The sequence below is a fragment of the Lagenorhynchus albirostris genome, chromosome 18, assembly GCF_949774975.1.
Source record: "Lagenorhynchus albirostris chromosome 18, mLagAlb1.1, whole genome shotgun sequence".
In the NCBI taxonomy this organism is placed as follows: domain Eukaryota; kingdom Metazoa; phylum Chordata; class Mammalia; order Artiodactyla; family Delphinidae; genus Lagenorhynchus; species Lagenorhynchus albirostris.
The window spans coordinates 11,547,892-11,571,161 of NC_083112.1; the positions used below are offsets into that span (position 1 = coordinate 11,547,892).

Genomic DNA, 23,270 nt, shown 5'->3' on the forward strand with positions numbered 1-23,270 from the left:
AACAATATATATAATTGGTTAGAGTTGTTTGTATTTTGTAAATATGGTGACAGGGTTTGTGTTTCACTGAAGAACTGTGAAATTCAAAATTTGGTTTCATTAGCAAACCTGGAAAGGTGATAGAGACACTTTTAGTAGACATTTCAATAAATTCTCAATGCCTTGAGTTCATACATCAAGAACTGGTTTAATTTATCCACACGAAGCTAGGCTGATTGCGACCGACTCAGTCATGAAACATTAATAAAGCACTGTGTTCAGTTCTAACGTGATTATAATCTGACCTCCTCACGAAGGGCAGAAATAGAAAGTATGTCTGATAGCATTACCTTAATGCTGGGTTCATCAATCATAATCTGCCCTTTTTAAAAATTTGTTTCAGAAAAAGGCCTGTCTCGGATGTGCACTACTAATCTCTCCAGCCCTCCACCCGGCATGTTCCTGGTGCCGTGGGACCAGGCGCAGACCGTTCTGTCTGCAGGGCGGACGCAGCACGCTGAGGCAGAGAGCACAGTGGGGTGTGGTTTTGCTTTGACTGTATTACATCCTTTATTAGATTCTCACTTTTTAAGGAAAAAGTCTCTTTTGTGATAGGTAAAAATGTGCATTTAGGGTATAGTGTACTGAAAAAATACCTGGCTCAAAAACGAAGTTTAAGCAAACAGCATAACATAAGAATTTTTGGAAGTCTTTGGCAGCATCTTAAAATATTGAGATGGAAAAAGTGTATATACTGCAAGAGATATCTTGTATGTGGGTGCCTGCCCTGCCACCTGTTGGCCGGGACACTGGATGAATAAGACGTCCTTATCTCTTGGAGCTTCACAGTCTCCCTTATCTCTGAAACTGGGGGTTTGCTCATTGCATAAACCTTTATTGAGAGCCAGTTCTGAGTAAGGTATTATGGAAAACACAAAGAAGAGTTGGCCGTGAATCCTGCTCTAAATAAGGCTAGAGTAACGCAGAGAAATCCCTTCATTTACCCCCATCGTTGAGGGCCTGTGACTGTCTTCAGACCGCTCTAGGCTCTGGAGACACAAGCGTGAGCCACGCAGCCAGTGGCCTTCAGGAGCTCACACTTCAGTTAGGAACCCGCGTGAATAAACATACAGCCTCAGTCAACGCTCAGCCAACAGATCATTATCGAGCGTTGCAAGCGCTATTTTATGTGTTGGGAGTATACCGGTGAAGCAACAGACAAAGATCTCGGCCCTCATGGAGCTTACTTTTGATCAAAGAGAGACAGACAATCAACAGAAATTAATAAGTAAAATATCTAGAACGTTAGCAGGTGATCAGTACTGTGGAAAAAAGAAGTGCAAAGCAAGGGGATCAGAAATACAGGGGTAGATGGTCAGGATCCCCTCACTGTGATGGTGAGACTTGAACTAAGACCTGAAGGACGTGAGAGAGTGACCCAGAGACTCTTCCTGTCCTGCGAAAAGAGGAGTGAAGGCAGAGGGAACTACCGGGCCAAGGCCCTGTGAAAGGGGTGTGCTTGGCAAGGAAGCCAGTGGGCTGGGGTAGGATAAACACGGAGCGCACAGGAGGAGGAGAGGACCGAGTGGTAACAGATGCAAATCACATATGGCCTTGAAGGCCATTGAAACACTTTGCATTTTTACTCTGAGTGAAATCAAGAGTTGTTGCAGTGCTTTAAGCAGACGAGTTCTACGATTCTGCTGTGCTGTGAAAGGATCACTCGGGCTGCAGTGATGGGAATGAACTGTTGAGGCACAGGGTAGCATCAGGCACGTCTGTCAGGAGGTATTGTGAGAGATGACGGTGGCTTGGACCAGCATGGTGGCAGTGAAGGTAGTAAGAAATTAATCAATTCTGGATGTATTTTCAAGTTACAGACAACAGTTTCCCTCTGCAACTTCCTAGTAGTGACCTTTTTCCCTTAGATTTCTCTAGTCCTACAGAGCCAGGTAAAAGGAAGGGTGGGGGCCAAGTGTGCTGAGTGGTGATGGCTAGAGCAGCAGAGATGGATTACTTTCTAGAAGAAGTAATTCTTCTGGAAAAAGAATGGGGTGGGGAATAACTCTAATATCATCGTATTAGAGTTTCAGCAGAAATTCAAGCAGCAGGAAAAGCCCAAGTCAGCATGTTTATCTTCCACCAAACTGTGATCTTTTTGAGGATGTGGCATACTTATTCATGTGTATGTCCTCCAAGGCTAGCATCTGACATGTGGTAGGTGGTCAGTAATTTGGGCCTGGAGAGAGTTTAGGCTGTATTCACCTTGATTATTTGCATTTCAGTGGGATGTGTTCCTGGAGATCAGAGATTTTGTCTTGTTTCTCACAGTATCCCTGGGGCCTAGAATAATTCCTGGCACATAGGAGGGGCTCCATATTGAATGAATGAATGATGAATGAATGAACAAACGAATGACTGGTCCCTCTGTTTGAGATCATCAAGATGTCCTTACAGTTTACTTCCTCATTGTAATCCTTAATTGTCACAAACTCAGGGAAGCCTTCTCTCACTTCCTCCTCTAAATTAGCAATCCCCTCCCCATCCATACATACCTCTTAACTTTCTTTCCTGTCTTTCTCCTTTCCTTAGCATTTATCACCTTCAGACATACTCTCTTACTAATTACTAATTACTAGTCTCTCCCCACTACAATGTAAACTTTCTGACAGGGATTTTGGTTTCACGTATTCACTGCTGTGATCCTAGGGTCTAGAATAGTGTTTGGCACATAGCAGATGGTCAGTCAATATTTGTTGAATGAATGAATGAATTTCCCACCCCCACCCTCACTTCCTGACATTTCTTTTCTTCCTTCTTGTGACCAACACATCTTTCCCATTGCTTAAATAATCAGCCAATAAATATTTATTAAATATTTATCATTTAATGCTGAGTTAGGAACTATAGGAAATGTAAAAGAAGCATTAGGTATAGTCCCTAAGTTCCAGATGCTTGGATGCTAATTGAGAATATGGTATGGCATGTTTGAAACAATTAAGTGTTAATTGGTAATAACCCCATTCCCTTTGTCTAGCCGTTTACAATTTATATGCAAATCGATTTTCACAAGTAAATTTGTATACATTATTTTACTACATTAAACAGGAGGGTACTGATGGTAAGTGTCATAGAAATTCATAGACGACTTCATAGACTCTGAGCTGGAGAACTCAGGAAACAGACATTGGGCTTGAGTGAGGATGGCTGGGACATGAAGAGGAAGCAGGAGGATGAAATGCTTTCATGTTATGGTGAAAGGAGCAACAAAGGTTCAGAGGTCATACCAGCTACTCATGTGCCGGGGCTGTAAACTGTGCTGCTGGAGCCAAGAATTTGTTTCTAGAAGCCCAAAGAAATCATGGAGGAGGGTCGGATCAAGGTTTGAAAGTCCTTAGGGGTCAAGTAAAGTTTACACTGAATGTGTTATGCTAGGAGGAACCTTGGAAGATTTGAAATCGAGGATGACAGTAAGAGCATGATGGTTTCAAAAGTCTGTTCCACCAGCAGGATGCAAGCCCCCGAGTAGAGGAAGAGGTCAAAGTCTATTGCAATAGCCCACGTGGAGAGCAATGAGAGCTAAGACTAGGATGGTGCTAGTGGGAATGGAAAATAATCCACTGTATTATACACCCAGGAAGCAATCAAGTAAGAGAATAATGTAAGCCCCCAAAATAAACATTTAAAACAACTATGTTACCTTTATTTAAAATAATTAAATCTTTCACTGGGTAATAGCTATAATTTCAATTTAATCGTGAAGAGAAGAAGCCAGTATAGACACTACAGAAGAAATAGCAATGTGATTTTCTAATTGTCCACTGAAATATATGCAACTCTATTTGGAGAATTTTTTCAATATCAGAAGCAGATTTTTGAGGCAACAAGAGAAAGGGCTTGGAAATGTTCTTGGTATGGTCTAGAAGGAGAGAGAGAAATGCAGTATTCTTAAATAGAAGAATTCTGGAGAAAACAAAATTCTCTCCTCACAGTTCATTCCACTAGCCTAGTTCCCTTTTTCATAAGTTTCTGAGCTGCTTTGTCCTAAACCCGTTAGAGAAAGAATTCTCTACGTTCTAATACCCATGGGACAATATTGAAATTAGATACTAGGTAACTATTATTCATCTAAGAGATATCCTCTCTGGTTTAAATCTCACTCTTTATTTCCTTCCTCCCAGATCCCCAGGGTAGAATTATGGATTGGGAATTGGTTTATCTAGGCTTAAAGCAATTGCTTCTGCTTTTAGGTATGCAAGGAGAGGGTAAAGCAAGCTATTAAGACCATTATAACCCTAATAGCTTAGTAATCAAGTATTTCTTTCTATTCTTCAGTTGTGAGTGTTTGCAATAAAATCTTGTTTCAAACTCCAAAATAGGTTTGTGCATGAAAACATAGTTCTTAAAAGAACAAATAAGCAGATAGCATGCATTTACTAACAGATTAATACTGTTTAGAATACAGTTAAGTCTCAGTGTCAAGTTTCAGCTTTAGATAGGTCTTTATGCTTTAATTATGTGAAATCTAAAATTCAATTCTTAGATATGCATTTGATTTAGAACCAGATTTAGCTTTTATATGTTGTAACTGGATTTTCTTTGTTTTCTGCAGTGACTAGCAAGACAGTCTCTGTAAGACTATCTGTTTAATCTACTACCTTATTGTTCCTTTGTCATTTAATTTTATAACCCCCCCCCAAAAAAAACCTGAGGCAAAATTATTTTTTGATTGTTTGTTGATTCACTCTGCTACCTAACATATAGAATATAATAGGGTAACTGTAGACATAGAAATTTTTTAATTTAATTAAAGATTATTATAGATAACCATGAGCTAATAAGTTTTAAAACTGAGATGAAGTGGATAAATATCTAGAAAAATATAAAACATCAAAATTGACACCAGAAGACTTATAAGCCTTAAAGAAATTTAAGTAGTAAATCTTCCCAGCCCCCCAAATATCCAAGGCCTTATTATTTTACAGGTGAATTCTACCAGATTTTCAAGAGGTAAGGAATTAATTTCTTATGCAAATTATCCCAGAAAACATAATAACCATCCAGCTCATTTTATGAGGCTACTGTGATCTTGATTCCAGAGTAGAGGGAAGTAAAGGAAAAAAGAAATAAAGCCATTTCAAGTATGGATATAAATACAAAAACTGTAAATAAAATGCTATCTAACAACCCAACCGTTTGTTAAATACATGGGGGGTGTGTGTGTGTGTTTGTGTGTGTGTGTGTGTGTGTGTGTGTGTGTGTGTGTCTTGACCCTTTTAAGATCAGGAAAAAGACAGTGATGTTCCATGTCATGTCACCACTGTTGTTTAATATAGTTCTCAAGGTTGAGAACAATTATATAAGAAAAATAAAGAAGTTAACTAGTAAGAGTTGCCAGGAACACAATCAACTTATAAAAATCAGTAGCATTTTTCTACATCATTAATAATGGGGTTTAAAATATAATTTTTAAAATATTATAGTTGCATCAAAACTTATGAACTGCCTGGGAATTAACCAAGAATACCCATGTCCTTTACAGTGAAAATATTAATTTTTAAATCTAATATGGTACATAGAAAATTCTGAGACCTTAGATGGGAAAACCTAATATCAATTTTCCCAAATTAATCTATAAATTTATTGGAATCCCAATCAAAATTATTTTGATGTATCTATACACTTATTATAAAAGTTATAGGGAAGAATAAAGGTCCACAAATGGCTGAGTTGACTCTCAAAGGAATAAATCTACCAGATATTAAGATATATAAGAAATAAAGATAACAACAGAAATAAAAGGTGCAAAGATCCGGAGACACACACACATATCTAGATAGATGATAGATAAGAAGGTAGGTAGGTAGGTAGATAGAGAAAGAAAGCAGAAGGGAGGAAGGGAAGAGGGGAGGAGGGAAGGAAGGAACGAATGAATGAATGAAAGAAGGGAGGAAGGATTGTATTGCTTTTTCTAGGTAGATTATTATATTATCTGTAAACAATAGCAGTTTTATATCTTTGTTTCAAACATATACTCACACACTAAAGATGACAGCACACATCACTCAGGAAAGGTGTGTTTGTTTAATAGATGGTATTAGAAAAACTGACTTACTATATTAACAAAAATTATACTGGATCTCTATCTAATACCACATATGAGTGAAAGTGGATTCTAGATAAGGACCAGTATGTGAAAAGTAAAACCATAAATATAAAGCTGACACATCAAAATACAGAAAGTTACCTTTGTTATTTTAAACCAAAATGCAAAAATCATAAACGTAACAAAAAAATTTTTGATTATCTCAAAATTAAGAATTTCTCTTCAACCAAGAGTGACATGGATAAATTTAACAGACATGGGACATTTGGGAGAATGCATTTGCAATGTTTAAAACCAAGAAACAACTATCTAAAATATATAAAGAACTTCTGCAAAGTAACAACGTAAAAGACAGGAACCTCCAGAAAAGAATGGACAAAGAACCTGAACAGGAAGTATACTGAAGAGGAAACCCACATGGCCAACAAGCATATTAAAAAGCTGTCAAATTCCTCAGTAATCAGAGGAAAACATATTAGAACAACAATGGGATATTGTTTTGTATCTGTTACACAGGCTAATATTAAACACTGGGATAATACCAGTTGTCAATGGAGATGTGGCCATGTAGAAACTTTCAGGCACTGCTGGAGGGAGGGGAGACAGGGGCAGCCAATCTGCACTGATGACTCAGACTCAGTTTATGCACATCTAGTGCAGGGACATATCTGTCCTACTCCAGATTATATGCCCCAAAGAAATTCTCACAAAGAGCCAAACAGGGATGCAAAAGAGGACATTCATCTCAGCATGGTGTCATGGCAAGTTAGAGGCAGTCTAGTGCTCATTACTGCAGGAGTTCTGAGCAGCCACTGGAAGCAGTAGACTACCTATACACAGGTAGATCCTAAAAAGCAAGGCTAAGTGAAGAAAGTAAGAAACAAAATGAAATCTGTAACGCTATGCCATTTTTATAAATCAAAAATACATACACACAGGAATACATTACATGAGTAGTGTTTTATAAAAACACATCTAAACAAAAGGAGAAACATTAAACAAATAATACGCATTGCCCATGGCAGAGGAAAATGAAAGTTAGTGGTTGGAGATAATAAATAAATGTTTTAAAACTCATGTTAGTGAAAGATGATCATTCCTTCCAACCCTCATCATTGCATTAGGCGTTTAGTTCAGTAACTGTTTTATTCGAATGGAATACATTTCATTGACCCTTTCCTTCCAAATATGTCTAGTGGTGTCTATAAGATTGATCTGAAATGGTTGCTGCTGAGCTGATTATGTGATTATGTTGGTAAGATCTTCCCTTAAATAATATTTCTGATTTCACTACTATTTTGAATTCCAGTGAACAGACTTGGGCAATAGCGACTCTGTAATGAACTTCCATTTATTCATTTTTTTCATCCTCTCGTTTATTGTACCATGCACTGAAAACATTACTGAATAATTACCAACTTCTCATTTATACAGATTGACCAAACTGATATGATAGACTTAATCAGTATAGAATTTTAACCAACATCTCTTTTGTATTTTAGTCCCTTTTCCTGTGTTCTAGTCCAAACTATTATGTCAAGACCAATGAGATACAGAGTATAGAAATTCTGTTTAGTTTTAGTATGAAAACTAGCCTTTTATAAAATCTAATTGTTTATATTTCTGAATGAGAAACGTCCACAATAACTGGTGTAAATAAAATACCAAAATTTTTAAAAGGAATAGATAAAAAGGGAGTTTGAGGGGAATAAGTTACTAGTTAAATGTCATCACGGGAAAAGTTGAAAATTATCACTCAGATATTTTGTAGATTAAAAAAATGAAATATTGATATAATTACCAGAGGGTTAATTTAAGAAACCATTTATTGATTAAGTGAATCCAAGCTGGTTTCAGCACCTTAGAAATCAGGGTCACGCAGCCAAAGAATGACTTCATTCACATACTTAGTTACAGCTGTAATTTCAAAAATTGTTTTCTACAGCTTTGCATAGTTGAAATTTAAGAAGCTAGCTCTACAGCTTTTTCCTCATGCTGCTGAAATCAGTGTGTCCTTACAATCAATAAGAAATTGATGATGAATGAGTGCAGGAGGTGAGAGGCACAGTGAGCTACACTGTGCCTGTCACTGCTCATACCACAGGTGTGACCAGAACTCCTTGCCTACCTGCCAGGGCCCCTCTAGGAAGTTTATGATGGCTTCTTAGGAACTGAAAAGGTCTCTTTTTTTTTTGACTCTTTATGGAGGTTTCGTATGGTCACTGGCTCTCAGTAATTTCCATTCATTTCCCACTGGCTAGCAAACATCTAAAATTACCCACTGGTTCCTAAACAGTGTAATAGCAGAGCTCATTCATAACAGAAGGAAGGCATTCCGTTTTAGAGGTAAATTTGAAGACTTCAGGCAGGAAAATAAGTACGTATCAAAGTTTCTAATAAAATTGTTTAGCTTCAAACTAATATTTAAAAATTAGAAATGAAATTGTTGTAAATGGCATTAAAACAGGCATTTCAAATTACTTTTAAACATGAATGTGTCTTTTTTTTTTTTTTTTTTTTTTTTTTTTTTTTGCTGTATGCGGGCCTCTCACTGTTGTGGTCTCTCCCCTTGCGGAGCACAGGCTCCGGACGCGCAGGCTCAGCTGCCATGGCTCGCGGACCCAGCCGCTCCGCGGCATGTGGGATCTTCCCGGACCGGGGCACGAACCCGTGTCCCCTGCGTCGGCAGGTGGACTCTCAACCACTGCGCCACCAGGGAAGCCCCCATGAATGTGTCTTTTTAAGAAATCTATTTACTATTAAAATTCACATCACATATACAGTTAAGCCAAGAGAACATTAAGTATTTTAGAAAGAAAATTTTCTTTTAGGTCTCTGTTTTATTAGAGGTTGTATTTTGTCACTCCTAAGAATAGGTCTTAATACGTACAGATAAAATACAGGAATGCAAAGAATGTGTTCTACTTATTTATATAGAATATTTCAAAGTAAGAGAAAGGGAAATTTGCATGGTGTCTTATTTCTGTCTTGACTGATTTCAGGCCCTGGAAAGTGAATTTGTTTCTTGCCAACTCCATCAGTGGATTGACCTTATATTTGGCTACAAGCAGCGAGGACCAGAAGCAGTCCGGGCTCTAAATCTTTTTCACTACTTAACCTATGAAGGCTCTGTGAACCTGGACAGTATCACTGACCCTGTGCTGAGGGAGGTAGGTAATAAGTTGAATATTGTTATGAAAATTTCTGTCATCCCTTCAGCAGAAATGTGGCTTTGCATCTCTTTCTGTATAAATTTCCTTTCAATGTAAATTTTTAGAAAACATAGATTTCAGGTTCTTGACAAATGTGGAAAAGTGAGTGTTATATGTCAAAAACAAGTAATGAGACCACCATGTAGTTCCTTTTTGAAATGCAGATATGTACAATGCATTTCAATATTCCTATTTTGTTTGTTTTACTTCAGCATCTTCACTAAAATGCTTAATGCCTTATGTGTGTTATTAATTAATGAAACCTAGTTGAGTATTTAAATATGAATAGTTCACATTAAAATAATCTGCCAGTATCTATTTTTTAATAAAAGCAGAATTACAGTCTTCTAGACAGAATACTTAAAAAATGCATCAATAAAAAATAGATAAGGTTACAGTATTTTATTCCTATATGTTCTCAAGAGTGCATCAGTAAAATAGAGGAGGTTATAGTATTTTATCCCTGTATGTTCTCAAAAATGCATCAATAAAATAGATGAGGTTATAGTATCTTATTCCTGTGTGTTCTCACCCTGAAATTTTATAGCTAACATTTGGGAATTATATACTATAGTATGTGTATAATTATTTTTTATGAAAATATTCAGCAAATATATTATTTAAATCATTTCAACGTTGCACAAAATTATTTCAGATAGGTGAAAAGAGTGAAGATGCAACAGCTGCTAGATGAGTCTTGCTTCAAGGAAGCTGTATCCCAGTCTTCCATTCTACCAGATATCTGCCATCTGCTTTATGCAAAAGAAGTAATCACTTCTCCATTTCCAGTCAGTGGAATGCTTTTTTATTTTTTTAGTTTTAATTTTAGAGGTGGAAAACTCGTAGATTTGGGAAATAAAGCTCTAAAAGAAAAATTTACATCCATAAAGTTATTTCCTACAGACGTCTATAAAAACAAAATGACTCCATTTGTATGGCTTCAAGCAGAGAAGAGGAAAGGGAAGAGAAGAGCCTCATGATCATTGATCATTGGATCCTTAGGGCTAAATATTTGGAGAACACATTGCAAGCATATTATTAGGTGCAGTGTTATACCATGTTGTGTGCACAAGGAAATGGGATTATTGCCTGAAGCTGGAAGAAAGAGATAGGGACAGAGAATGAATGAATGAGAGAGGAGCCAGATATTATAAAATTAGTTGGTGAAATAAGGGATTTTCTCTGCAAAATAATGTGATTAGTTTGTACACAACTGGGGATTCTGATTCTGAGCTTAATTATTCTCTTAACAATACACCTTTGTTTAACACATGGCCCAGTTTTATAAACATCTTACCAACTATATTCTCCTTTCAGAACCAATACCTTTAGAATCAGATAAAAAAGAAAATAATTGGAATAGCTTATCCTTTTATTCCAAGACCAACTCCAAATGGTTTTTTGACTTTTAAATATCATAGACATTTTTGCTCCTGAATATTTTAGCATACATTTTTGTCCATTATAGCATGCTGTCCTTATAAAGAAAGTTACAAGTTAATCCTCTTGGGCAAAATAAAAATATTTTAAGCATATTGTACATAATGCAAGTGCAAGGCAGCATTAAAATTGACTGAAAATAGCAGATCTTTCATATTCAAATGACAGTAAATAAAGAGATAAATGAGAGAATAGAAAGAAAATGGAATTAGGATTGAGATTTTCTTTACACGGATATAGTGTTTATTACTCGAATCTTATAAAAATACCTGCTTCTACAAAATAGCACACCATTGCTTTGGACAGTAATAAAAACTATGTATAATTGTCAAACTCTAGAAATTCCTAATGAAACATTACATGAAAATGCGTAATTAAAAAAATATTCTGTTGGAGAGGAGCGGTTCAGCCACAATGTTTGTCATTATATAGGCAATCTGAACAATAATACATTACAGCTCCTGATTACCTCACAGTGATGCAGACTGGGAGTGCCTTACTCCAGGACTCTCCTTCCAGCATTCCCAGTCTGAGGGCATAATTGCTGAATGCTGAGGTTCCATTAGAGAAACTCCCAGAGTCATTCTGTGGCATATATGTCCTCCCTCCCCAAGCCCCTCACCCATCTCTCTCACCCAGAAACTCTTCTGTCAGTTCTCAGAATACTAGGTGAGGGAGCGCATACCTGGAACGCTGTTACCTTCCTTCCGCCAGGCAGCATGGGCTCAAGCACATACCAGCAGAGGCATTCACACTGACCCAGTGGCCCTATGTCAACTCAAGATTGCTTAGGAAGATACTCAAGTGGTCCTTAAGACCACTAGGTAACCACTTAGTACATTGTAGACATAACAGATTAAATGACCTTCCAAGGAATATGAGTTAACCGTCCCTCTCCCCACTCCCCACCCTTACCTCCTCTACCCCACGACTAACATATTTCCATACAAAAAAGTTCTGCATTAACAGGTAAGAACCTGCAAAAGGTGAGAACCCACTTAAATCCTGTGAGCTTCCTAATGTGGCCAAGTCACTTAATGTCCCTCTTCCTCCATTGCTTTCTCTGCAAAGGAGGAATAGTACAGAACATACGTTTGCCAGCATAGAAGCATCTAGCATCTGTTGTCACAAGAAAGAGCCCTGTGGATAAGTGGAATGAAGTATAGCGTAGTCAGTATCTCCTGGTCATTTATTCCCCTTTGCATTTACACTCCCCCTGTGAGGAGGTGCTGTGCAAAGCACACCACCTTCCATCAGAGCATCAGCGTTGAGCTCCCAGAGGTCTGCTCTGCGGTGCTGTGACTTGAGAGAGTTGCTGCCCACCTAAATGGTCAGACAGAGGCTCTTGGAAAAAATAGTGTTCAAAATGTTACGCCTTCTATTGAGCTCGGTGCATTCCTTTTATTTGATAATGTTTATCTTAGTATTTTTTAAATGTGAAGATCATTATATTTCACAAAGGTAAAAAGGAAAGCTACAGTTATACTAAACTCCAACTAGCCTAAGGAAGATGATTTTTTAATGCCTTAATCAAACACTGATTTAAAGAGGAAACATTTAATATAAAAAAATCTACATATGTCCCTTTTGTAAAAAAATATATATATATATACATATATATATATATATATATACATACATATCCCATAATCTGCCTAGAACTTTGAGCTTTGAAGTTAGTGCTAAAATTTGAGAAATGGCTTGAGGTTATTGATTCATTCTTCCTTGACAGGTGAAATCATGAAGCAGCACTAACCACAGCAATTATGGCATTAAAATGTCAAGAAATTAGAAGTCAGAGTAACAGATAATTTTCTTCTCTATGTCAGATTTAAAATTGACATTCTTTGACAGTTTAGGATCTCTGGCTGAGAAAAATATGACAGCTTAACTTATTTTATACTTGTACAGCAGTAATTGATAATAAACTTTATCATGACAGCCTCTGGGCAGAAACATGACAGAACCGTTCTGGTACAAAGCTCTTCGTAATATGTAAACACTAGATCTGTTGGATATTAGATATTATTTAAGTTGTCTTAAGTCTTAGTTTTTATCATAATCTTCTAGACACTTTTTTTCATAGATGAGCTCATCTGACTATTTGAGCAGTATTTTTTAAGCATGATACTGAATATCTTTCTTATCCATTCGTACATATTAATAAAAATTATGTGATTTGCTTTATATTTCTACTTACCAAATGATGGCCAAGAACTTCATCCTATGACCTGCTTGGGGAATAAGCTATTCTGGTTTGTTAAGTGTCTGGTCCCATGGTTTTCTAACTCCTTGCTACTCAAATATGGTCCATAGACCAACAGTATCAGCATCACCTGGGAACCTGTTAGAACTTCAGACTCTACTCTCAGGCCTCCCTGACCTAGTAAATCAGCATATGCATTTAAGGAAATCCTTGGGTGACTTGTTTGAGGCATTACAGTGTAAGAAGCACTGCTCTACTAAAGGTGTGTTAGAATCATCTGAAAAGCTTTTTTCTTTTTTCTTTTTTTTTTTTTTTCCTACAAAAGTAGAGAGAATGATGCAACAAATCCTCTGGGTGTTCTTATCACCCAGTTTCAAAAATTTTACCTCTTATTTCACCAATATCCTATCGCCACCCCCCTTTACTATTTTCAGATACACATACTATATCCATCTAGCCCCATCCACTCTCCATTCCCCCCTCCTCCATCCAGAGTGTATCTCAGAATAACCAGGGAGAATGTTCAAACAGGTTTATTTTGAAAAAAAATTCTCTAGGAATTTCAAAACAACAGAACACTTACTTAGCTTTAGAGATGATATTCTTCTTACTTCTAAAATAATTTCTTTAAATCTAGGGGACTTTTAATGTGCATTTCCATTTTACTAATTTAAGCTGTAAGGTTTTCTTTCTATTTCGTTTATGCTTTTGAATTTGTTAAAACTTTCAACTCAGTAAAACTTCCAGTAACTATAGGGAAAATTTTAAGGTAGCTTTAAGAAATCTTTATCAGTCATTTTTTTGGATCATTTTTTCTAATCACTTTCCAGAAAACATAAATTTTATCAATTTCTGAGAGTTCCAAAGGCACTAGGAGATTATGCCATAGTTAATAGTTGGTTAGTAGAGATTACAAATTAAATGCCACAACAATTATTTACTGTACTCTTACGATGAGTGAAAAATATTTTATTCTAAAATTGTTTTTAAAAATTATCACTCTTACCGTCATGGATATAATTACTCAGCCTATCTGCCTCAGAGTATGATTCTGTGGTACCTAGCAGTCAATAAAAGATGGTGGAAAGATGGAAATCAGATAATAGGTTATATCACAGCTCCAACATTATTATTTGAGTGACATAAGTAAGTCACTTTAATGGACCTTTGTTTAACCACCTAAAATATGATAACAGAAATGATATCTACCTCATAGGACTGTATTTGAGGATCATATGAGAAAAGATATGTAAAAATACTTTGTAACGTATAAAGCACTACCATGGACATTGATTATTACTACCCTAAAACATAATTAAATGAAGTGTCTTGGAAGAACTTCTGTTTTAATAATTTATTTCTCTATACCGTCATATCTATAGTCGACACTGCCAAGTTGAAAAATGTTTTAAATGACTTCTCTTTGACCGTGAAAGGTATACACATAAGCCTACCATAAAAGACTGTTTTGCTGGAAAATTATTAGAACATATGGGCAATGCAACATTTATTTATTTATACATATCTACTCATTTATCTATTTATGCTGGGAATATCAAAACATTGAATACATTTTAATGTTAACAGTAGTCATAAAAATGTGGTATTTTTAGTCTGATTTTCTGTTACTAATATTTCTTAATCTTAGGCTATATTTTCTTGATTTATCTCTTTCTTTGATCTGACAGGGATAACAAAGTAGTCCTTTGGATCTGCTATGGTGAAAATATGCCCATAGGAAGTAGAATAGATCACTTCAGTTTTCACTTTATTTTCTTGCTGAAACATTCCTTGCTACTACAGAGAACTGACATGATAGGGCTGTCAAGAACCAAGAAGACAGATGTGTCTTTAACCAAAACATCTGCAATGCTGGCTTTCCTAGAAGATGAACTCATAAAATTCATAAGGAAAAAAATTAACCCACTTTTCATCTTGATGATGTAAATGAAGGTATTTATAGCGACAACATTGATGGCCTCTACAATCACTGCTTATTCTTTCTGTGAATTTGTTATCCCTCTTTCCTTCCCCCATTTCTGACTTCTTTCTTTGATCTGACAAGGGATAACAACACCCCCTCCTGCATCGCTTGAGTGGGTTGTAGCACAATATTGTCTATTTACCGGTGCCGTGATGCCCAATTGTCTTCAGATGAGGGAGGTTCAGGGTTCTCTTCTCCTAGGCAATTATTCTGAGACGTGATGGCAACAAATGATCAACAAAAGGGCTGATAAATATTTCTTAAACCATCTTAATTTTCTCCCCTATAATTACTAGAAATTTTGCTGAGCTAGAAATGTTAACAAATTCAAAAGCCAAATTAAAATAGAAGGAAAAACCCTACATTTTAAATTATCGGAGTGAAAATACACATTAGGTATTATTTAACATTTAAAGAGTCATTTTGGAAACAACAAGAATATTATGATCCCTAAAACTAGTAAGAGTTTAAGTTCAAATATATCTGTTAATGTGCTTCTCATCCACAGCAATAAGGCATGCATTGAGATGATTCAATGAATAAAGTTTCTATATAGAAATTAGTATCAAGGAAATTAATGACACATTTAATTTTGGTAAGTGAATGAATCTTTAATTTAGATTTATCTTTTCTCCCAATTACTGCAGTCCTTAGCTAGTCCATGGTCATCAATCATCCACAGAGAAGCATAAATAATTCAGTTAGTCAAAGAGGGATGTGTGCCATTTATGTGAGATATGCTTTTTCCCCTCGTTGTGTTATTTTTATTGTGTGGTGCTGAGAATGCTAATTATTGATTTTCAGAAATTAACAGAAAATGCTTTTACAAGCATCTAAAGTCATATTTTACACGAGGAAGAAGGGTGAAAATTGCAGCCTGCTGTTTGTAATAGAAATAGCTGGAAGGGTTTTCCTTATCTTCTATTAACATAGATTTCAGTTATATTACACAGTTGTTACCTTAGCATAAATTAACAATTATTCAAAACATATTGCATCCTTCAGTTTGTTGAAGTGGATATTACTCAAGCTAAGTACATAAACATTTCAGTTAGATGTTTAGGACTCATTTTTAAGTGTTTTAAACATATTGATAATGAGCCTATTTAAAGCCATTTGATCTCAATATAGTATATCTAAATTACTGTTTCCCATTTATGTCAAAATCAAAGAAGAGCATTTTGTTCTGCCAAATACATGCAATACTATTTTTAATTTGAATTTAGTTTAATAAAAGTGAATGATTTCATTTTGTAATGTTTATACCAGCACCTGGTGAACCTTTGTCTTGATATCTTCCCGCATACCAAATAAATCTATTTCAACTTTATTATTTTCTTTCCATAATCAGACACTCCAAGTGAACTTATTCCATGTAGTGAAGAAAGGTCACCACCTGTACTACTGCTTCTCTCCCTCCCTCCCTCCCCCTCCACCACCACCCTCTCCTCAAGCTCCTTCCCTCCTCCATTTCCTGAATCAGCCAGCATAGAGTTTGCTTTATATAAATTTATTCATCGAGGGAGAATTTGGCAGGGATATTGTAGTGTTTCCTCTCACATATCATTAAGCATTTCTGGGCTGAGTCTTCTACTAAGTACTATTGAATGATCAACCCAAAAGTGGGCAAAGAACCAAAAACCTGGAAACATCCTTAAGATATCCTCTGCTAAAACCCTTGCTTCCAGGTAGGTCAGTCTCTAAATCATCCAAACAGAGTGTTTTAGTTTCTTTTTTCTTTTTTTGAGGATTAACAAGTATAGACTGTAAAAAGACTCCATGGCCTCCCCCAAGAAGCTTATGACAGTGTTTATCCCCCAGATATTCTAAATCCTCTACGAAAATGTCTCTTGCTTAGATGTAATCACCTTTTTGTCAGTCCTACCTGGAAATGAAGGAAAAGCTAACCAGCATTTTTCTTATATATTATACCTAATACCAATCCTAGTTGTATCAGTCAGGATCTCAGCACATTACCCTTTCAAAGGGATAATGAAGACCCCAAAAAAAGATATCCAAATGGTCAAGAAGAACAGGGAAAGATTCTCAACATCACTAATCATTAGGGAAATGCAAATCAAAACCCCAGTGAGGTACCACCTCACACCCATTAGGTTGGATACTGTCAAACAAACAAACAGACAATAGCAAGTGTTGGCAAGGATGTGGAGAAATTGGAACCTTTGTACACTACTGTAAGAATGTAAAATGGTGCAGCCTCTCTGGAAAACAGTATGGAGGTTCCTCAAAAACTTAAAAAGAGACCTACCGTACGATCTAGCAATTTCACTCCTGGTTATATATGCAGAAGAATTGAAAGCAAGATTTCAAAGAAATATTTGTACACCCATGTTCACAGCAGCATTATTCACAATAGCCAAAGGGTAGAAGCAACCCAAGGGTCCATCAGCAGATGAATGGATAAAAAAATATGGCATAAACAGATAGTGGAATATTATTTCACCTTAAAAAGGAAGGAAATTCTGTCACATGCTGTAACAGGGAGGAACCTTGAGGATGTTATGCTAAGTGAAATAAGCCTGTCACAATAAGACAAATTACTATATGATTCCAGGTACCTAGAATAGTCAAAATCATAGAGACAGAAAGCGGAAGGGTGGTTTCTGGGGTCTGGGGGAAGGTGAAATGAGCAGTTGTCTTATGGGCACAGAGTTTCAGTTTTTCAAGATAAAGAGAGTTCTAGAGATTGGTTGCACAATAATATGAATGTATTTAACACTACTGAACTGTACACTTAAAAATGGTTAAGATGGTGAATTTTATGTTGTAAAATTTTATGTGATAAATATTACCAAAATTCTAACAAATTTTAAAGGGATAATGAAGAGCTTAATAATAGTCCTATTTACAAAAATATGGGGCAGGATAAAGTGGATGGCCAAGGGAAGGAGAAGCCTCCAGGGGTTAACATCTGGGTACCGCACCTAGGCCTGAGGGTATAGGGGCAGGGGGCTATTGCCAGAGCCTGGCAGGAGAAGTAGCCCTAGGTGGGTGGTCACCCATCAGGATCTGTGGCATTAGGTAGAGAAATGCAACCCAGCCACTGCCAAACTATGACTTGGCAATGAGGGAACATACAATAAATACTTCGCCTTCCTATCTTTTGTCCTGACTTCTCAGTGGCTAAACCCAGTGGGAAGCCAGAGAGCAAGGGAGTACCAGTGATGCAGTCCCTGGAGACCATCTCCCAGGGGCAAGGATGCTGATCCAGCTCACTTCTCTGTTTCCCTGAGTTAGTCACCACTCTAGGAGGAGTATATAAGGCATCCAGGGGAGGAAAACCACTACCTGCTACATTAAAATACATCTACTTTTTCTACCTGACCTGACTTATTTTTAAGTAGAAAAACTGAGTGAGCTTGCCACCACTGGCACTGACCTAATATTTTTTTTTTAATGTTCTAGACAGAGCTTTTTCTGTCTAGAGGATATGGTGCTTGTTTTTTCACATTCATTTGTTAAGTCAATTATGTAATATCCTTATAATTCATCATTCCAAGGAGGAAATAGGAATCAGCAGGAGGATGTCTCCTCTCTTTTTTTTTTTTTTTTGTTTTGTTTTATACCAAAAGAATAAAACCAAGCACTGAGGCAGATAAATGAGCAAACTAGAAACCCCCTTCCTCAAATATCATCTAACATAGTCTGATAATTAAAGCAAATGTGGTTCTTTTTTACCTGAGTCACCAAATATTTGTTTAAATATTCTCATAATTTTGCTAGTATAGGCTTAGCCTTAATGCAGTCAATTGTTAAAACAAAGGAAACACCTTGGTTCTTTTATTTTGTAGTTTCTATGAAAAACTAGAAGCAGTTGAATATAAAATAGCATTTTAATTTTTTATATAGTTAAATGTTTATAAGGCAAGAAATAATAAAGTTTAGGTAGCATTTGCTTGATTTATTTTGCTCCTGCTTTTCCAGCATTAAAAAGTAATGCTTTATATGATCTCGTTTTATTACAATAATAAACCAGAAGCAAAAGCTTATCACTTAAAATACATTCTGCCATTAAGCAATCTTTCTTTTTATTATTTCAGACTTCTCAAGATTCCATATTTTTTCCTATTTGGTATAGAATTGGTAGAATTGGAGGTAGAACAGAAGGGATAAAAATCACATATATTTTTAACTGTATGTCAAAGTTGTATTTTCTGGTCAAACAACAAAAAAAAGAATATCCACTCTCAAGTGTTAAAGTAAAATCATTCTAAGTAAGAGCTGTACACAGAGATACACACAGTACTAAGGAAATTTTTTTTGAAAATCTTTCTGTGTGTTCCCAAGCTTTTACTATTTTTTTTCTTCAATTTTCTGAAACTTGTTGATAATTGACTGGTAATTTGGACATAGTCTGATATTTTGCATTGTGGATAGCATAGCCTGTAGTACTTTATAAAATGCCGATTTTTTGGAAAACCGTTTAAAAGATTGTACAGACCAAGAGAATTGGATGAAATAGGTCATTTGACAGCCTACCTTATTAGCTTCCTCACACTGTCTCTCTCATGGCACTTAGACCTGATGGCATTTCATCTGAAAAGCAATACTAAATTACATTTGCAAAAAAAGACTAGAAGTTGTAAAGATTCTATGGGAGAAAAATGTATCTGGGCTAAATTCACCTGCATTGAGGAAAAGAGGACGTTAATCAAGTTTTTAGCTTGTGCATACAAGGGAAGGTGTAAATAGATAACTAGTCTAACACAGAGGGAAGGAGAAAGCACACTTGTTCACCTCATTTCTGTCTTTTAGAATATTTTGAATTTATCATTAATTTGAACATCGTTCTAAACTATGACTTAGCTGTCACCACATTTACTTTACCTTGGCTGTGAAGTCTTTTGTATTAATAGGCATACATATAACACACATACACCACAGCATGTTCACTTCCTTTTCTGAGAATTTAATCCCAAACTTGTATCTTTGTTCATAGAGGAGGTAGAACTTTCTTGGGAGGGAAGGTAAGAAGTGGGGGGGGAAAAAGCAATTAAACAAGAGCTGCAGCAGGTCAAAGAAATAAGGCGTATGTCAGAGCCATTGCGAACACATATGGCCTGTTTGTGCAAATTTAAAAAGCCACCCTCTTTAGAAGGATAATTACAAAAGGTGCTCCTTCCTCTGGCAATTAGGGTTGATTCTATCACTCATTTGTCCCCCAACTGGGCACCTTTGTATGTGACATCAATGACACAGCCATACACAGTGCCCCTGACCTGTGGGGAAGATGAAAAACTAGAGAGAGCTCCTTGAGAATAAGTGAGAAAAAGGAGAGCTGAATGAAGGCGTGGGTAATTTTGTAACTTGGCAGGTGGGTCCTGGAGGATTTTTCAAAGCGAGCCTAACAAGGCTAAGGAAGGGGACAATCAGAAGGTAGGGAAGGGACAAGAGGGAAACTGTCCCTAATGGGAACTTTCCCTAGTAGGAGCTTTATATTACATATAAGCAGGTGAAACTGAGTTGTGTGTCATATATGTGTATGAAATCTGAAAATCACATGTACTGTTCAAATGTGCTTCTATTGTTCTCCTAAGCATAATTCACTTCACATTTTCTTCACTTCTCTGCCTTCCCCTGCAAAAGTCTGTGTTTTGGAACTTCCTCCAAGGTGTTAAAAAAAAAAGTCTTTTTTTTTCCCTCTAATTTTATAACCTACCTATTTCTTTTCCTTTTTTTTAAATTGAAGTATAGTTGATTTATAATGTTGTATTAGTTTCAGGTATATAGCAAAGTGATCCAGTTATATATACATGTATATATTTTTTCAGATTCTTTTCCATTATAGGTTATTATAAGATACTGAACATAGTTCCCTGTGCTATACAGTAGGGCCTGTTGTTTATCTATTTTATACGTAGTAGTGTGTATCTGTTAATCCCAAACTCCTAATTTATCCCTCCCTCCCTTCACCTACCTGTTTCTTGACAGATTTTAGCTGGGAAGAAAAATAAATGCTAAATACATGATGACGGCCTTAATTAAATATTCACAGAATAATTTTTATAAGAATAAGCAAGAATCGACACAACAATTAAAATTTAAATCCCTTGACTAACTTTCTCTCTGAAAAATTCCTGGTGAAGAAGTAAAGTGGTATTCTTTATAATAATTATCAGACACAAATGAGTTTGACATGTAAGAGTTTCAGCATATCAGTGCCCTAAAAGTCCACATAGTCTAAATCATTGCTCTATTTACAACTTGACCTTTGCATTCTGCGTTCACAAACGCTTACAAATACTCAAAATCAGCACAACCACTTTGGAGAACAATTTAGCAGTAAAACTAAACATTCCTACCCTATGACTCAGCAACCCCATACCTGGGTATACACCCAGCAGAAATAACTACTCACCTCCCTCGAAAGACATGTACAAGTATTTTCTAAGCAATTTTATTCATAATAACCTGGAACTGTTAACAACCCAAATGTCCGTCAACAGGAGAATTGATATATTGTGGAAGATTAATACAATGGAATACTAAATAGCAAAAAAAAAAAAAAAAAAACCCGTTGACACACAACAACAAGGAAGTATGTCACAGACTTTATGTTAACCCCCAAAAAAAAAGGGTAGGCACAAAAATATATATTTTACGATTCCATTCATCAAAGTTCAAGAACAGAAAAAATAGTCAGTGATGATAAACATCAAAATAGTGATCAGCTTGGCAGACGTTGAGGAGTGGGAAGAATTGGCTGGGAGGGGAAAGAGGGAATCTATGTACTCCCATGTAGCTGCTGCTCAGATCGAGATATGGACCTGCCCATTTCATCCCAAAGCCCTGTCTTGATCTGGGTGGTGGTTATAAGGGGGAGAAAATACACACACACACACACACACACACACACACACACACACACGCACATTCATCAACCTATACACCTAGGATTAGTGTACTTTATGAATTTGTCTTCCTTGAACCTCAAAAAAAAAATAAATAGCAAGTTCAGCAATCGCAAAGGCCTAATGTTATTATTTAAGTATAAGCAGCTCCATATTTTCATGTTATCCCACCGAAGAGCTGTCCACCAATGAATACATAGTCTTTCCTTTTATAAATCAGCAAAGGTTTTGTCAGTCACATGTTTTAAAATCTAGTGTTTAAAGCCTATTACTTATGTTAGATTTGTATGAAATATGTAAGACTTATAATATCGGTGACTATTACATGTAAAAAGTTACTGTAACTTATTGATTCTAAGATGTACATCATTGTTGTATCTCAAAATCCAAATCACAGTGTGTCTTACTTACCTTCAACGGTGCATCATCGTTTAATTGGCATCATTTTGTACTTCTTCATCGTATATAAAATAATGATGCTTCAATAATGGATAACATCTTAGATTCAATGAAGCGAGTTAGGTTTACAGACTTATTTCCCAAGGTTTACAACTCATGAGCTCCCACATACAATGTTAGTTCATCCTTTCTTCACTGGAAAGTGCAATAGATACATAAAGCAATAGATTTCTTGTAACTCAAACTAAAGTTTTGGTATTAGATTTTAAAAGGATTCACAAATGCTGATGTCTATAGAGGTCAGACAGGGAATAAACTAGTGAAGCTGGCCAGATGGCAGTGCATGCATGGGTCACATGAGTGGTGGGTGTTAAAAAAGAGTCTGTGCTCCTGACGAGTGTTGCCATGAAGGAATGCTAATGAGGTAATGTCAGATCTTCTGATTTTTTCTGAGAGAAGCCAGAAAATCCAAATTACTGTATGAAATTTCCCAACCTATAAATGTTGGCTCAAGTAGAAACCATGTCTGTGAGCTGAATCTAGCCCATGGGATGCCGTTGTGTGACATCTGGCTGAATGTAAGCCCCTATGGCATCCTGGCTAGAATGCAACCTCTACGAGAGCAGGAATCTCTATCTGTTTTGTTTGATGAGTATCAGAGATCTGTAGAAGGGTACCAGGTACTAGTAGGTACTCAATAAATATATGTTTTATGAATAACATTAAGTCTCTCTGACCCATGCAGAACAATATATAGAGAAATAGAAATACGTAGAATTTTCAAAGATACCATTTCTGATAGTATAGAAAGAATCCACCTTATAATTAACTGTAAGTAGTTGTTTAGGTTTTTTTACTTGATATATTTGGAAAAATTGTATTAATGGAAAAATTCCACTATATGACAAAAAATTCCATATAGCAAAAACTCGTTTTATGGTGTTATCCAGCTAATTTCTACTTAACCTTCAAACCTTAGCTCATGTTCTTTTTCTGGAAGTCCCTTTCCTAACAGCCCTGCTCTTCCTCCCCCATTCTCCACCTGAGTTTCAGTCCATTACTCCTCCGGGCT

At 36.3% G+C, this 23,270-nt stretch overlaps 1 protein-coding gene across 1 annotated transcript in view; it reads left to right on the plus strand.

Moving 5' to 3' along the window:
- The window catches only part of NBEA (neurobeachin), a 627,916-nt gene that overhangs the window by 577,883 nt on the left and 26,763 nt on the right, over positions 1-23,270 (plus strand). Inside the window, exon 48 of the mRNA XM_060128644.1 lies at positions 9,088-9,255. Coding sequence (XP_059984627.1) covers positions 9,088-9,255 — 168 coding nt within the window. The remainder of the gene's footprint in view (positions 1-9,087; positions 9,256-23,270) is intronic.